The sequence below is a fragment of the Acipenser ruthenus genome, chromosome 5, assembly GCF_902713425.1.
Source record: "Acipenser ruthenus chromosome 5, fAciRut3.2 maternal haplotype, whole genome shotgun sequence".
Taxonomy (NCBI): Eukaryota; Metazoa; Chordata; class Actinopteri; order Acipenseriformes; family Acipenseridae; genus Acipenser; species Acipenser ruthenus.
Genome location: NC_081193.1, coordinates 43,737,842 through 43,753,924, shown reverse-complemented (window position 1 = coordinate 43,753,924; position 16,083 = coordinate 43,737,842). Strand labels below are relative to the sequence as shown.

Sequence of the window (16,083 nt, the reverse complement as noted above, 5' to 3'; positions counted from 1 at the left end):
GGAAGAAATGATTACGTTGACACCAACTTAATTTTCAGGAATTGATACAATTAACTGTTGTGAAACTACCTCAGAGGCAAAGGTAAATAAAGTTGAATTTGTGCAAATTGGATGACAATCATATGTAACTACTGTAGTGAATTATGTATACAATTTATTTAAAAATAAATAAGTCTCTAGTCGCCCACCCAGGGATGCCAAAATGTAGTGAAACACAATTGAGACATGGATTGTGTACTGTATGTGTGGCATTCAGAGGGTAAATGGGCAAGACAAAAGATTTAAGTGACTTTGAACGGGGTATGGTAGTAGGTGCCAGGCACGCCGGTTTGAGTGTATCAAGAACTGCAACACTGCTGGGTTTTTCATGCTCAACAGTTTCCCGTGTGTAGGTAGGCCAGTGGTCAAAAACGGCTCATTGATGAAAGAGGCCAAAGGAAGCTGACACAAATTGTGCAGAGCAACAGATGGGCTACAGTTAGTCAACTGACAGTCCAGTACAACATTGGTGTCGAAAGACCCATAAAATAATGCACAACTCGTCGTACCTTGACACGAATGTGGTATGGCAGCCGACGACCTAACAGAGTTCCACTTCTTTCAGCAAAACACAAGAAACTGTGGTTGCAGTGGGCTAAGGAAAGAAAACACTGGACACTGGAGGATTGGAAAAACATTGGCTGGTCTGATGAATCCTGGTTCCTGCTGTTTCACGCTGATGGGAGGACTAGGGTATGGAGAAAACCACATGAGTACATGCATCCATCATGCCGCGTGTCAACATTGCAGGCTGGTGGTGGTGGTGTGATGGTGTGGGGTGTGTTTTCATGACACACATTGGGCCCCTTGATAAAAGTGGAGCAATGTTTGAATGCCACAGGATATCTGAACATCATTGCCAATCAGGTGCATCCCTTCATGGCAGCAGTGTATCCATCTGCTAATGGATTTTTTCAGCAGGATAATGCCACAAGGCTAGGATTGTCCAGGAATGGTTCCACGAACATGACAGTGAATTCAGCTTACTGCAGTGGCCTGCCCAGTCACCAGATCTCAATCCAATTGAGCATCTGTGGGATGAGATGGAACAAGCTATTCGGAGTAGAGATCCACTACCAACCAACTTGACACAACTGTGGGAAGCATTTGAGTCAACATGGGCCAGCATCCCTGTGGAACGCTTTCGACACCTTGTAGAGTCCATGCCCCGATGAACTGAGGCTGTTCTGAGGACAAAAGGGGGTGCAACTCAATATTAAGAAGGTGTTCCTAATGTTTTGTACACTCAGTATATATATATATATATATATATATATATATATATATATATATATATATATAACACAAGTAGCTTTCGAGTTAAGATGAGTGAAAGCAATAAATTAAAAAACAAATGGGTTGTAGGGAGATATGCAAATAAAGAGCCAATCAAATCACGTGAAAGTTGCCTAATGGCTTCTACATTCACAGCATTTTAAAAGTCCAAATACAGCAGCTGCATACATGTTTCGCCCTTTTTGGGGCTCATTAGTACAGCGCAACTGTATTTTGACTTCAGAAAGGCTCAGGAGAGTAAGTAAAAACAAGTAGCTTTCGAGTTAAGGTGAGTGAAAGCAATAAATTAAAAAACAAAGGTTATAGGGAGATATGCAAATAAAGCATTACAAGAGCCAATCAAATCACGTGAAAGTTGCGTATATATATATATATATATATATATATATATATATATATATATATATATATATATATATATATTGTAGCGTTTTCTGGGGCGGGTTCTTTGTAAGGCGGGGTTTACACATAAAGCCACACAACACAAGTCCAAGTAAAGGTTAAAACCTGTTTATTATTTTCAGGCTTTGGCAGCGTTCTTGATAAATAAAAATCAAAACAAACAAAGTAAATAATCTGCCACCAGTGGGAGGTCCTTCAAGCGTTGTCTTTTCAGGCCGGGGTTTGTTACCGAAGGTCATTTTCATACGGGGGGGGGGGAGGGGGGGGGTCCAAGTGCCGTTCAGGTTCTCCAGTCCAGTCCTAGTTGGTCGTTGAGTGTTCAATTCTTGTTGTAATTATATTCTTTAGCTCGTAAGGTAAGCATCGGATGAAGTGGTCAATCACTATTCTTTCCACGATGGCACCAGTACTGAGGGTTGCGGGCTCCAGCCATTTTTTTGCTAGGTGGACAAGGTCAAACATCTGTGACCTGGGTGCTTTCTCGGGTTGATACGTCCAAGTATGGAATCGCTGTGCCCTCAAAGAGACAGTGATTCCCAACCGTGTTAATATTTCCTTCTTCAGTTTGTCATAGTCATTGGCTTCTGTTGCCTCCAGATCAGACCATGCTTTTTGTGCTTCCCCACAAAGAAATGGAGCCAGTATTCCCGCCCACTTTATCTTTGGCCATACCTCTCGTTCTGCAGTGCGCTCAAATGTCTTTAGGAAAGCCTCAACGTCATCATCCGGCGTCATTTTCTGCAGATACCAAGTAGCCACGATGGGTAGACCAGCAGTCTGATGAGCAATTTTCACCGCAGTAATTTCCGCAGTTAATTTTTGCATGTCCCTATTCATCTGTAGTTGGCATTTCCTTTGTTCCTCCAATAACAAGCGATTGGTTTCCGCTTGCTGCCGATTTGCTTCTTGTTGCATGTTATTGGAAGTGACTAATTGCCTCAACAGATCTTTCATGGTTGTCTGCCCTTAAAACAACCAAAAACTACCAAAAAATATATACATATATATATATTGTGTAACCTCACTGCCTTGCCCGCATTCTCCACCAATGTAGCGTTTTCTGGGGCGGGTTCTTTGTAAGGCGGGGTTTACACATAAAGCCACACAACACAAGTCCAAGTAAAGGTTAAAACCTGTTTATTATTTTCAGGCTTTGGCAGCGTTCTTGATAAATAAAAATCAAAACAAACAAAGTAAATAATCTGCCACCAGTGGGAGGTCCTTCAAGCGTTGTCTTTTCAGGCCAGGGTTTGTTACCAAAGGTCGTTTTCATACAGAGGGGGGGTCCAAGTGCCGTTCGGGTTCTCCAGTCCAGTCCTAGTTGGTCGTTGAGTGTTCAATCCTTGTTGTAATTATATTTTCCTCTCTGTACAACCTCCTTCTCCACAGTACACGTTCTCTCTCCAAATACCTCCCACTCCTTCACCTGCCGGGATCAAAAAGACAAAGAAAGAAATCCAGGGTGCGGTTAAATAGAGCAACTGATTAGTATCACCTGTCTGCCGTTTGGCTCTGATTACAACTGGAGACAGGTGTGGCTGTTCTGCTGCAGTCTAGAAGTTTCCACTGAGCTGTCCGTGGTCCTGCCTCTGTGGAATACTTCACATTGCTGTCCGTGGTCCTGGCAGCCAAAAAACAAAGAAACCTTGCAGGCACATAACGTCCATCCACAACACAACCCCTGAAACCGCTACAATATATATATATATATATATATATATATATATATATATATATATATATATATATATATATATATATACACAGTATAAATATACTGAGTGTACAAAACATTAAGAACACCTTCCCAATATTAATTGTACCCTTGAGCAAGGTAATTTACCTAGATTGTTCCAGTAAAAACCCACCTGTATAAATGGGTAATTGTATGTAAAAATAATGTGATATCTTGTAACAATTTAAGTCGCCCTGGATAAGGGCGTCTGCTAAGAAATAAATAATAATAATAATAATAATAATAATAATAATATAGAACCCGAATTCCCTTGACAATAAATCGACATTCACACAACGTGTCAGAAATATAAAACAAGATTTTATTCAAGAATAAAACGGGCGCACAACTAATTTAATATTACATAAAGGAAAGGCGACTGGTTAGAGATATGCATGAATAGTATATGGTTAATTGATTTCTTAGTCAAGCGATTACAAATGACCACAACATTATTAACATACATGGTTAATATACTAATATTAATTATGGCTGATCACACAAAGTGTCTACTTTGCATTAGTATTTTCAATACTCGTTTCTCGTTGTAATCAATCATATTTCATATCAAAATGCATGAGAATTAATTCAACTTCTCATTCAGAACAGAATCCAACATTCCGCTAACTAACTTATCAAATTAGTTTTACCGTGTTAATTTAGTTTAGCCATGATCTACCAAACTGATAATATGTTATCAACCTCAATTGATTATATATTAAAATTAACAAAAGGAATAGCTTTTTTTTTGGTGCCTATTATGTACTATATATCCATTAGGTATATAACCGTACAGTACAATAATACAACAAAAAATGGACTGAATGATAATACCTGAAAATAAAATAGGGCAATGATCAACTTCTCTGCATTTATTAGGTAACTCCTTTGAGTTACACATTTCAACAAACAAAATACATTTCTTGCACACTCTACAACGGGAAGTTATATTCTATTCCTAGAACAATTATCCTCTAACTTGATAGCATTATCTACAGTTAATTTCTTGAGTAATAAAATGTTTCATATTTGATATGTTGAATACTTATCGATTTTCAACAAAGTCAGTCTTCTTTGGTGATGAACACTGCAGCTTCTCCCATATCTCTTAGTTTGAAGTTCCAACGAAAGAAGAAGACGGTACTTTGCTTGAAGTACGCATTGTATTGTGTCGGCTCGCAATGAACAATAGTTCTTTTCAAAGGGAGGTAGGTTCTGATCTCCAACAGTCCTGCAACATTATCTTTGGCTTGTCGGAAGGTTTCCAACTGGAATGGGTTCCGTTAATCAGACGTACTCACAGTTTAAAGAATGTGTCTGGGTTATTCCATGGCAAACACATGGGTCTTGGGTGTTTAGAATATTTCACTGAAACAACACAAGTCCTCTTAATTACAGTGCCTTGAAAACGTATTTGCCCCCTGTCTGATTTTCTGCATTTTTGCACATTTTTCACATTGCATTTGGTCAGATTTTTTTGTGAGTTGTAGTAGTATATAGAGGGAGTCTGAGAGAAAAAATGACACAAAATTTTGGTGCTTCTTTCATTTGTTTGGTGTGCAAGGTAATCAAACATGCAATCTTCAGGTGTGAAAAAGTTATTGCCCCCCCCCCCCCCTAGTTAACTCAACCCAATTAAAGGCATAATTAGGGTCAGTTGTTTGAGTACTTTGGTTAACAACCAGGCCTGATTTGGGCCAGCCCTGCCCAATATAAATCTGACTAACTTACCATCAGAGTGAAGTTGTCAACACACAGGTTCTGGAGGCACATCATGCCACGAACAAAAGAAATTCCTGAAGACCTCCGGAAAAAAGTTATCGGTGCTTATCAGTCTGTAAAGGGTTACAAAGCCATTTCTAAGGCTCTGGGGCTCCACCGAACCACAGTCAGAGCCATATTGTCCAAATGGAGAAAGTTTGGGACAATAGTGAATCTTCCCACGAGCGGCCATCCTGCCCAAATCAAGGCGTAAAATCGTCCAGGAAGTCACAAAGAACCCTAGAACAACATCCAGGGATCTGCAGGCCTCTCTCGCCTCGGCTAAGGTCAGTGTTCATGACTCCACCATCAGAAAGACACTAGGCAAAAATGGCATTCATGGCAGAGTAGCAAAGGCGGAAACCATTGCTCACTAAGAAGAACATGAATGCTCGTCCTAAGTTTGCCAAAAAGCACCTGGATGATCCTCAAGATTTCTGGAACAATTTTCTACGGACAGATGAGTCAAAAGTGGAACTTTTTGGCCTACATGGGCCCCATTATATCTGGCGAAAACCAAACACTGCATTCCATAGTAACATCCTCATACCAACGGTCAAGCATGGTGGTGGTAGTGTCATGGTTTAGGGATGCTTTGCTGCGTCAGGACCTGGATGCCTTGCCATCATTGAAGGAACCATGAATTCTGCTCTGTATCAGAGAATTCTACAGGAGAATGTCAGGCCATCCGTCTGTGAGCTGAAGCTGAAGCGCAGCTGGGTCATGCAGCAAGACAATGATCCGAAACACACAAGCAAGTCTACATCAGAATGGCTAAAGAACAAGAAATCCAAAGTTTTGGAATGGCCTAGTCAAAGTCCAGACCTAAACCCCATTGAGATGTTGTGGCAGGACCTGAAACGAGCAGCTGATGCTCGAAAACCCACAAATGTCACTGAGTTGAAGCAGTTCTGCATGGAGGAGTGGGCCAAAATTCCTCCACAACGCTGTGAGAGACTAATCAATAACTACAGGAAGTGTTTGGTTGCAGTTATTGCTGCTAAAGGTGGCGTAACCAGTTATTGAATCTAAGGGTGCGATTACTTTTTCACACGGGGGCATTGGGTGTTGCATAACTTTCTTTAATAAATAAATGAAATATGTATCAAATGTGTGTTATTTGTTCACTCAGGGTTCCTTTTATCTAATATTAGGTTTTGGTTGAAGATCTGAAAATATTCAGTGTCAAAAATATGCAAAAATGCAGAAAATCAGACAGGGGGCAAATACTTTTTCTTTATACGGCACTGTATATATATATAAGGGCGCTGGAAAGAAAAGGTAAGTATGGTCTAAATAATTAGATAAAATCTAAAGCTTACAGACCAGGAGCTAAATGTATTAGCAGAAGTAGTGGGGAATTACAAAAGGCTTTTTGGTGCTGAATCAGCAAGAACATTAACGTCAATTAAACATTAAGGACAAAAATGTGCTCAGTAGGAGGAGGGCAGGGGCCTTGTCCCAAATCAGAGCGTCCTGCGAGATAGTCAAAGCAGAGAAAGTAATTGTTAATAGAACATTTGTTTAACTCTTCATATCAAAAGACAACAAAGCACTCGCTCAGTCAATTAAAAGTTCACTATTTCAAAAGGTGTTTGGCGAAACTTCACTTTAACATTAGATGCCGTTTGACTACACCTCAACTCACATTCATTTGTTGAACATTTACAGTTTCTTTTGTATATTTCAAAGCCATTTTAAGCATAGCCTACTTATCACAAGTACATGGTGACTATATATAAATATATTAACATAGCCAAAAGTGTTGCACATACACCTGCCTCATAATCTTCATATATCCCAGACTGTCTGAGGATTTGCGAGTACATTGTAACATTGGAACTCAAGTCGCTATTGAAAAATATGAAATCTTTAAAAATTAAACAAACTTGCTTGAAACAAGTCGTTTAAAATGGTCTGTGTTGGTTGCAAACCATATATATATATAAACAGTATATATATATATATATATATATATATATATATATATATATATATATATATACTGTATAAACCTGTATAAACATACATATATAATATTGTAACGATCCTGGTTCCCGCAGGCAGGCGCATCACACAGGGCGAGTGCAATCCGCACACAGGCAGAAGGCGGGCGTGAACCCGGGACCTCTCACACTAAAGCACAGCGCCGATACCATTGTGCAAAAGAGCCGGCTCCCTTGCAACGAGCGTATATCGGGCTTATGTCTTTGTGTGTGATTACGTCACCTACCTGCCCTACTGCTCTCTTCCCCCGTGCACGCTACAATATATACAAGCTTTCCTACAGAACTTTCACGGAAACATTTTTAATAACTGCGCACTAATAATAATAATAATAATAATAATAATAATAATAATAATAATACCCTAGTCCAAATTCCATAGGGACAGTGCAAGACTCTCGTCAGTAGAATGTGGTTATAAATTTTGTTGCTGTTGTTGTTGTCATTTGGGATCTAGCGGTCCATTTCTCAGTAGATGCTAATCCACCCAGGGTGTTGTGCCAAATAGTGTCATCAGAAGAATAGTGTATCATTTGTAGTCAGAACACATGCACAGTCATGTGATTTCATCTGCACATGCCTACAATATTTTTTCCTCCACCTCTGCCAATTTTGAATCACCTTTAATTTTGAATCAGTACATGAAAATGGAAGAACTGGTTTAAGAAAACATTTACATTTTTTAACTGAGGGTAAATACCCTTATGATTGTTGCGAAAATCAACAAAGAAGTTTAATAAGATATGCCGACAAGTTCTCTTTGAAAGGCAGCAAAGTACAGTATTTAAAACTGTTACGGAACTCACCAGATTAGTCTTCAGTTTTTCTTTACCCACCAGATTAGTCTGCCACTTTTCTTTTAACAGTTTTAATTAATGAAAAGTTATGCTTATCATGTTTCCTAAATAGACAATTGGTAATACTTATTAGAATAGTCATATTCTGTATATGATCAGCTCATAAACATACCAGTAAAGAGAGTTTCACTGTCTGTTGGGTTATCGGATGTCGCAGGTAACAATAATAAAGTTAATAATTCAATTATAATATAAACAAACTAAAAGTAGTTATTTAAAAATTATCCCAGTGTATGAAAATAAAAAATCCTAAAAAACAAGGTTTAAAAAACCCAACGTTTGATTGGAAGCGATACTGAATAGACATCGTCGATTGAGAAACCCTTTTAATAAAGAGGAAAGTACCGTCCATCAAATACAGTTCTGATTAATTAAGATCATTGAAATAACATGAACATTAAGTTATTAGACAAGAGTTGTCACTGTATATAAAGCAGCCCAGTTTTGTCAACTTTGTTTTACAGCAGTTCCTGACAATGATCGGAGCTTCCAACCAAACATTGGAATGGGGTTTTAAATGTTGTTTTTAGGATTTGTCCTACATTTGAAATATGTAGGAGTAATTTGATAGATTATATATAGATTATATATAAGTACTGTCGGACAAACTGAAAAAACTACCATCTGTACTGCTAGCAGTGCTAGACATGACAGCGTTACCCAACAGTGATTTGATTTAATTGAATAATTGGCTGTGACTGGTCATCGATGTGAAAGTAGCCTTAAAAATTACTGGACCGTCAACGAAGAGCAACGCAAAACCTGGTCACACACTCTGTCAGCAGCAGAAAACATTAATTCGCCATCTTCATCAAGCTCTTCCGAAGGTCACACTGCGTCTGCTGTCCAAATACAAGGCAACTTTCCCAGAAGCATTTTTAATAACTGCTCGATATCTGGAAATATTCAAATTACCAAGGAAAAGACTAATTATTATTATTATTATTATTACAATTGCACAATCTTTTTTTTTCCAAACTTTGTCCTCAGTTTACTTTCACAGAAGCATTTTTAATAAATGTGCACTAATAATAATAATAATAATAATAATAATAATAATAATAATAATAATAATATGTTTTATTCAAATAAAAGTATACAGTTTTAAAAACACTGTTTTGTACACTCATTTTATAGAGAAGATTGTTGTTATGGAGGACTATATTTCTAGAACGTTCATTTTAGAGTGCTTATGTGGAAGGATACGTAATAATGCCTGGTAATGCCCTCTGTGTCGGGTCTTATTGCTTACATATATATATATATATATATATATATATATATATATATATATATATATAAACAGCAAAAAGCTACCTGATGAAGGACATAGTCTGAAACTTTCTGATAACTGATTTTATTTATAATTATTCACATTTTTATGCACCTATATTAGCTTTTTTCTTTATTTTGATTCTTTTGGTACACAGCAGTTGTCCTTTTTTTCAAAAAATAAAAAGATATATATATATATATATATATATATATATATATATATATATTCCAAAATCTGTTGCACAGGGAGGCGTTGCATTGGCTCTGACGCTCCCTGGGGTGGGGATGGGAAACCGGCGAAACTTATTCTCCTCGTTGCGCAACAGCGAACCCTACTGGCCAGACAACAAGCATATTCATAGTGGATAAGAAGCATAGCTTCTGCTCTGGATTGCTCGGCGTAAAAGTGATTCTGGCTTTAGGCTTGTGAAATCGGAGGACCCTCATACACTCTCAGAACGTCTGTGCTGTGTGCGGACTCGCTACGGTGAGGAGAAAGAAAAAACATAACTGGACATTTCAAATTGGGGGGAAAATAAATAAATAAATGGTCACTTAAAATTTTAAAAAATTCATATATCACATCAATATGATGGCTATACAATCTGTTTCACATTGTTACTTTAGCCGTAATCTTCAACGAGACACAATTGTGCTGGCGACACTGCCAAATAGTGTCACTATTGAAAACATATATGTAGGCAGTATTTTGCTGCGCTAAAGAAGTAAATACACTAATTAGCAGTACAATGTATTTTGATATCCAAAAACAAAGAACGCAACACAATTAAAATATCAAATCAATATGGTGGTTGTACAATCTATTGCACATTGTCACTTAGTCGCAATCTTCAATGAGACACAATTGTGCTGGCGACACTATTTGGCAGGGAGATGCCAAATACTGCCAAGTGACACTATTTGGCAGCGATACTAATTGGCATAACTCTGGGCATTTTTGTAACTTTCTGGAGCCCCGTATTTGTCTTTTTGAACGGATTCGTGGAACCGTTTCATGTTTTTTATTTTCTTCTAAAACAAATATTGCCCAATGAATTAGATTTAAGATGTTTTACTTTAACTATATGGTTGCTCAAGCCTGGTGATGTTGATATACAGGAGACCACGCGCACCAATTCCCAGCTAATTTAATTAATTTTGCAGCACAAACTTGACTTTTTTGTTCTTGGTAGGTACCCATGATAGACGCAATTTAAGGCTAGAGTACAATCAATTGCATCTTATTGCTAAGGGAAAGAACAGTCTAGGCTTAAACTAATCAGCTATCTGATGAACAAAGTAAGTTAACAAAATTGTAAAGGATGAAAAAATGATATTTCTGTGCTTTGCAAAGGGCTTATTTATTTATTTATTTATTGTTTTACTATACTGCAAAGGGCTGCATTTTTTAGTTGTAGTAGCTTCAGTATTTTTTTTTTATAAAATAACTGAGTCAAATTTTTATAAATAAATTTAAAAAACACTGAATTAAAAGCCTACACTTTCTAAACTGCATGGAAACCATGCCTATATACTGTAAGACAACACAATGCATTACAATAAAGGCTAGAAAAAAGATTAATAATAAGTGTATTTCTTTCGTAAAAAAAAAAAAACCTGTTTTGAAATGGAGCTATAGTTCTTTGAGTCACTATACACAGCTCAATTATTAAAATGTTCACTTTTGCTCCAGAAAAAGGAATTATTTAAGAAGAAATGTAAATTGCAACTCATAATATATTCCAGTTTCGTTTCTGGCAATTGTCTTATTTATATTAACACACCAGAATGCTATTATTTATGTTTACATCGGACTAGAGAGTGCCATGGATGGGCAACTTTCCATTGAAAGGGAAAATAGTGGGAGCTTTTTGGATTTCAATGGAAAGTCATTTGAAACATCATGAAAGTACTTACGTTTGAATTTGATTCACTTCCACTGATGCAAATGACGTCTTGTTTCTGAATTGTTAATATTTCTTTTGTTAGATTTAGTCGAATGTCATAAGAATTATTTGACTCTTCATTATACAGCAATGCTATTCCAGTCTTTGTCTGTTGATATAAAAAAAAAAAAAAAATGTTAGTACAATAAAAATACATTTCTGTTTTTCAAATAATGTTTTTTTTTTAATCATGTTTCCACTGGTTTATTCATCCAAGACTTCTAGTAATAATTAATTACCCTAATGCACAAGGGAATCAATCTTTGAGTATGTAAATTGGAAAGCAATTATTTCTCTACTTATGGAGAGCAATCTAGTTAGCCCCTGAGCTTTTACACTGCTCCTCCATTTAATTCCAATACGGTATCCACACAACTGTACACGCTAAGGATGCAAGTCGGTTATGATTGGTTCAGTTTTTATCTTTCAGTAAAACCGAAATGAAAGTTTAAAACTGTAAAACTGCATTTGTGCATTCAAGGGAAAGAGATATACCATTATTACACACATGTCATTTTTTTTTAACTGTGGCAAATAAGCTCAGTACAGTGTTATTGCATCACATATACCAATGTATTATACAATTCAGCACAATAAATAATAAAATAACGTATTAAGAGACATTCAACTTTTTATTTATTATTTTATTGGTTCCCCACAGTGTTGCAGTCGGTTGTAAGTGGCAAATCACATCTGAGTAGAACTGCAGCTCATGTGATATACAGTAGATACATGTAGATACCCTTACACTTGGATTCAGTCAATATGCTGATATAATGCAACATTTCATTTAAAACAATTTCAAGATATCTGTCTGCAATATCCCTTTCGTTTAGCTTCAGCCGGTTTAGTCTAGTTCCACGGTGGTTCAGGACCTCAACTAATATTTTCTTTCAATACTTTTGTTTTTGGCTGTTTTGGTCAGTGTAACATCATTGCTTAATTTGTAATTAGGTTTCCACAGAGTAATTTAACAGACATGACACACTCAACTTTTTTCAACTCAAACACTTCTAGATTCCTCTTTTCACTTGAACTGTCTGTATGTAGCAAAGACTGCAATGAGCTCCCAAAAATGCTGCCGACTTAGTGCTGAAACAGCCAATGCTTTTTCATTGTACAAAAATATGTGGTTTCAGTTCGTTTTTCTCTTTTGTGATATTGTTTGGTTTGGAATTTTATTCAAATATCGGTTTTGGTTTGTGAAAATCATAACCGTTGCATCCCAAGTCCACGTAACATAGAAATGAAGAATTAGAGCAATACATTCAAATATTCAAGTGGTAAATGGTTAAATCCTACCAATAGCAATTATGTTTTCTTGCAGTGTGACAACCCTTCTGAAAGCCTATATAATCAAATACCTAGCAGATTAACATACTTGCTCTTTTAGTTGTATGAGTAATGTACTTAGCTAATATCCATCCACCAGTTCAACAGGAGCTCGAAAGCGGATGTCAGCAAGCTACCAGCCTCTGGAGGACAAAGGCCAGTCCTGCAGGTGACCTCTTGACCTCATTACAATGAGGAGAAACAGTTCCTGGCAATTTTGCGTCCCTGACCTGTGGGAGAGCCAAAACCAATGCAACGCTCTCGCTGGAATCCCCAGCTAAGACTGATAATGTTGCAAGGCCAGGTCGTGAGCCTGCACTCCCCTGACTGCACAACATGCACCCATGCCTTTACCAGGTGAGCAACTTGGGGACTACAGATCATTCTTTATTGCTTGCATAATGTGCAAAGATAGAAAGAAGGAATTTTTAAATCCTTGACTGTTTCAAGCTAAAGGAGAAGAGAAAAATCAGTTGTGTACACTTGCTTATTTTATAATGTCTCCATAATTCAAGTTGTTTTTGGCTGTGAATCTTGAACTTGTAAGAGTACAGTGGAAAAGCATTCAGATTAATCAAGAAGCCAGGCAAGAAAAAAAAATACAGTGGAGTAAGACACAATGAGAAAACAACCCTTATTACAAAGGCATACTGTGAAACATTAGTCAGAATGCTGGCACCAGACAGGCAATCATTCACTCTGTGAAAGAATAAATGCTATTGGGATGTGTTTTTGCCCTGACAGATCACAAATATACACAGGAGCAGGTGTAAGGATATTCTTTTTAGCTGTATCCACCCCTCTCCATCACAGGTATTATATAATACCATATCTCACAGAATCAGGCTTGGCAAAGGTTGAGCTACATTTAGCATCATTTAACTCTCAAATGTTAAAACAATATCTTTCAACATGTACCCAAGTCCCATTGTATTACTGCAGTAGCATGACCAGAAAGTAAAATGACTGGAATTTTCTAATCAGTTTCAGTCTTGAACAAGTCGCCTAACCAAGAGTAAGACAATGAGGTGCAGAAGAGAAAGAGAAATCATGCCCTCACAGACTCCAATACATTCCAATTTATGCTATCCCTGAGCAATCATTGAGCATTCAGCTAATTTTGGAAGAAAGGGCTGAGTATGCTGTTAGCTATTAACAGCACTGCCCCTGTAAACACAATGTAATCATGAGCCAAATCATTTAGTTCATAATCTTTGTAGTGAAAATGTACAAAGTACATACACATTTAAAGGTACTGTGAATACGTATAGTACAAAGACATTCAAGAACAGTCTATCTCACCAGTTTTGATGTAACTTGACCATCAGCCTCCCGTTTGGTGTTGCTATCTAAGGTTACCTTCAATTTAGATTTTAGGGAGATTGAAATGTGATTTTTAGTGCTATTTCATCTAAAGATGTCAATATTGTGTTTTCATTGCACCCATGAACAGTGGCAGTCTAATTCAGTGATATCTTAGAAATGTTTAAGATGATCACACAAGACAATGCTCGGTCTTCAACCTCTTTTAAAATATATAACTGTCTCTCGCTTTTGTTTGACTCAAACTCAATGGAGTTTGTTACATATCAAATTTAGAATAGACTTTTATCCCTCAACACCCTGAGATGTACAAGATTTTGTGACTGCAATACTAATACAATTCAGAATCAATCATAATTAAATAATTCTAAATAATTCACAAAACAGGAGCAAGGGCTGTGTAGAGTAAAACTCTAAATAGGCATTATATGTGCTGTGACTTTAGAAAGCGGACAGAATTTCCCCTTGGCTCGTGGAGAGCCGCCCTTGTGGAGGTGAGGCTGAGCTGATTGGCCTCCAAGCCTGGGAAGCAAGCTCTACTTCCCCCAAGGGGAAATGAATAGAAGGACAGTGGAAAGATCAAAGAGAAGTCTCTTCGGCTTACAAGGGTTTCCTATGCTTAGGGAGGTTGGCGCAGCCAGACCTCTGAGGCAGAGCCATGTGAGGATACCGGAATGCAGAAAAGAAAGAATAAGAAATGCAAAGGAAGGGACTCCAGAGAGGGAGCCTGGCACAGATGAAAGTAGATAGTTCGTAAAGAGTACACGGTTTCCCTTCCTCGTGGAGGTGAGACCGAACTAATCAGCCTCTAAGGCTGGGAAGCAACCGTTACTTCCCCCAAGGGGAACCTAGAGTGATATAGAACAGGGAAACGAGAGTGTTAGATTTGGCCGGGGGTCCCCTCTGGCCCATGGAGAACCTTCCTGGCTGAGGGCCTCTAATGTTGGCAAATGAGCTTCACTAGCTCCCAGAGAGAGACCGCAGTGGAGGAGGAGGGGAAGATGGAGGAAAACAAAAAAAACAAGACAAAGAATTAGGGTGTAACCCAGATTGGTAGGATATAACTGGGGGGAGGAGCCCTAACTCCTGCCCCTCAAACCACACTCAAACCACACTTAAGGTTACAAAACTAAAACCAGTTTTCTTTTATTTCTATTGTAATAATAATATAACTCATTGCATAACTCAAGCAATATCTTTTGAAACTGCTAAAAATTATATAATTATATAAAAAATATATAATACACATTTGAAGATGCAGTAGGTTTAATTTCTCAGCTTGTCATTCAGCATTTTTCATTTGAAAATACTCACTGCTAGATGTGATGTGCTCAGCAATTGTCTGAATGTTTAGATTCATATCTGTGTATTCCACAAAACAGGCATTTAACCAGCAGGTACACAATGCACCTGCCTGGTCAATAATAAAGGGAACAGTCATTTCAAGATAGGAGTTGTTCACCTCATAGGGCTATAGGCCAATTTCAAGCAAGCCTAAAAGAAAAACAAGCAATCTTAGCTTTTGACAGTAGATACTTTTCAATCTCACAGATTCCTGCATTTTCAATTTTTCTGTCCTTTGGCACACATGACCAGGGTAACCTAAATGCAGAATGACCTTTACGGGTACTTGAAATAAAATGGACTGCGCATGGTGTGTGCATCTCTCAATACAACATATTTGCAATTTATGTAATATTCTTCACAATACTATTAATAACAAAAAATAAACATTATTAAAGAACAATGACATCTTACAGGCCTGAAATTGGAGCGGAATGTGCTAAAATCACACCAACATTCTGTTATAAGAGTCAACCCTATACTTACATACATAGATACATACATAGAAATAAAATATTGTTTCATATGCTTGTTAAAGTGACAGGAGGGATGACATAAGATTTTTAAATAATATTTACAAAACGGAACAGATTTAATATTTATAAATTACACTGCAGTTGCGAGTTATTAAGTATTTATTTAGTAATAACATGGTTGTACAAAAGGGTCATGATTTTGATAACACAGGGGAAACGCTCAGTCATTGCGGTAGTGCTGCAGGGAGTGGTCTGTCCCAAGAGAATGGTTTTCATCAAATTTAGTGCCTG

At 37.4% G+C, this 16,083-nt stretch overlaps 1 protein-coding gene across 1 annotated transcript in view; it reads right to left on the bottom strand.

Annotated features, from left to right (window-relative positions):
• The window catches only part of LOC117403160 (gamma-2-syntrophin-like), a 97,965-nt gene extending 84,978 nt beyond the window's left edge, over positions 1-12,987 (bottom strand). Inside the window, exons 1-2 of the mRNA XM_034921452.2 lie at positions 12,880-12,987; positions 11,289-11,426 (exon numbers count right to left, since the gene is read on the bottom strand). Coding sequence (XP_034777343.1) covers positions 11,289-11,426; positions 12,880-12,987 — 246 coding nt within the window. The remainder of the gene's footprint in view (positions 1-11,288; positions 11,427-12,879) is intronic.
• Between the last annotated feature and the right edge of the window lie 3,096 nt (positions 12,988-16,083).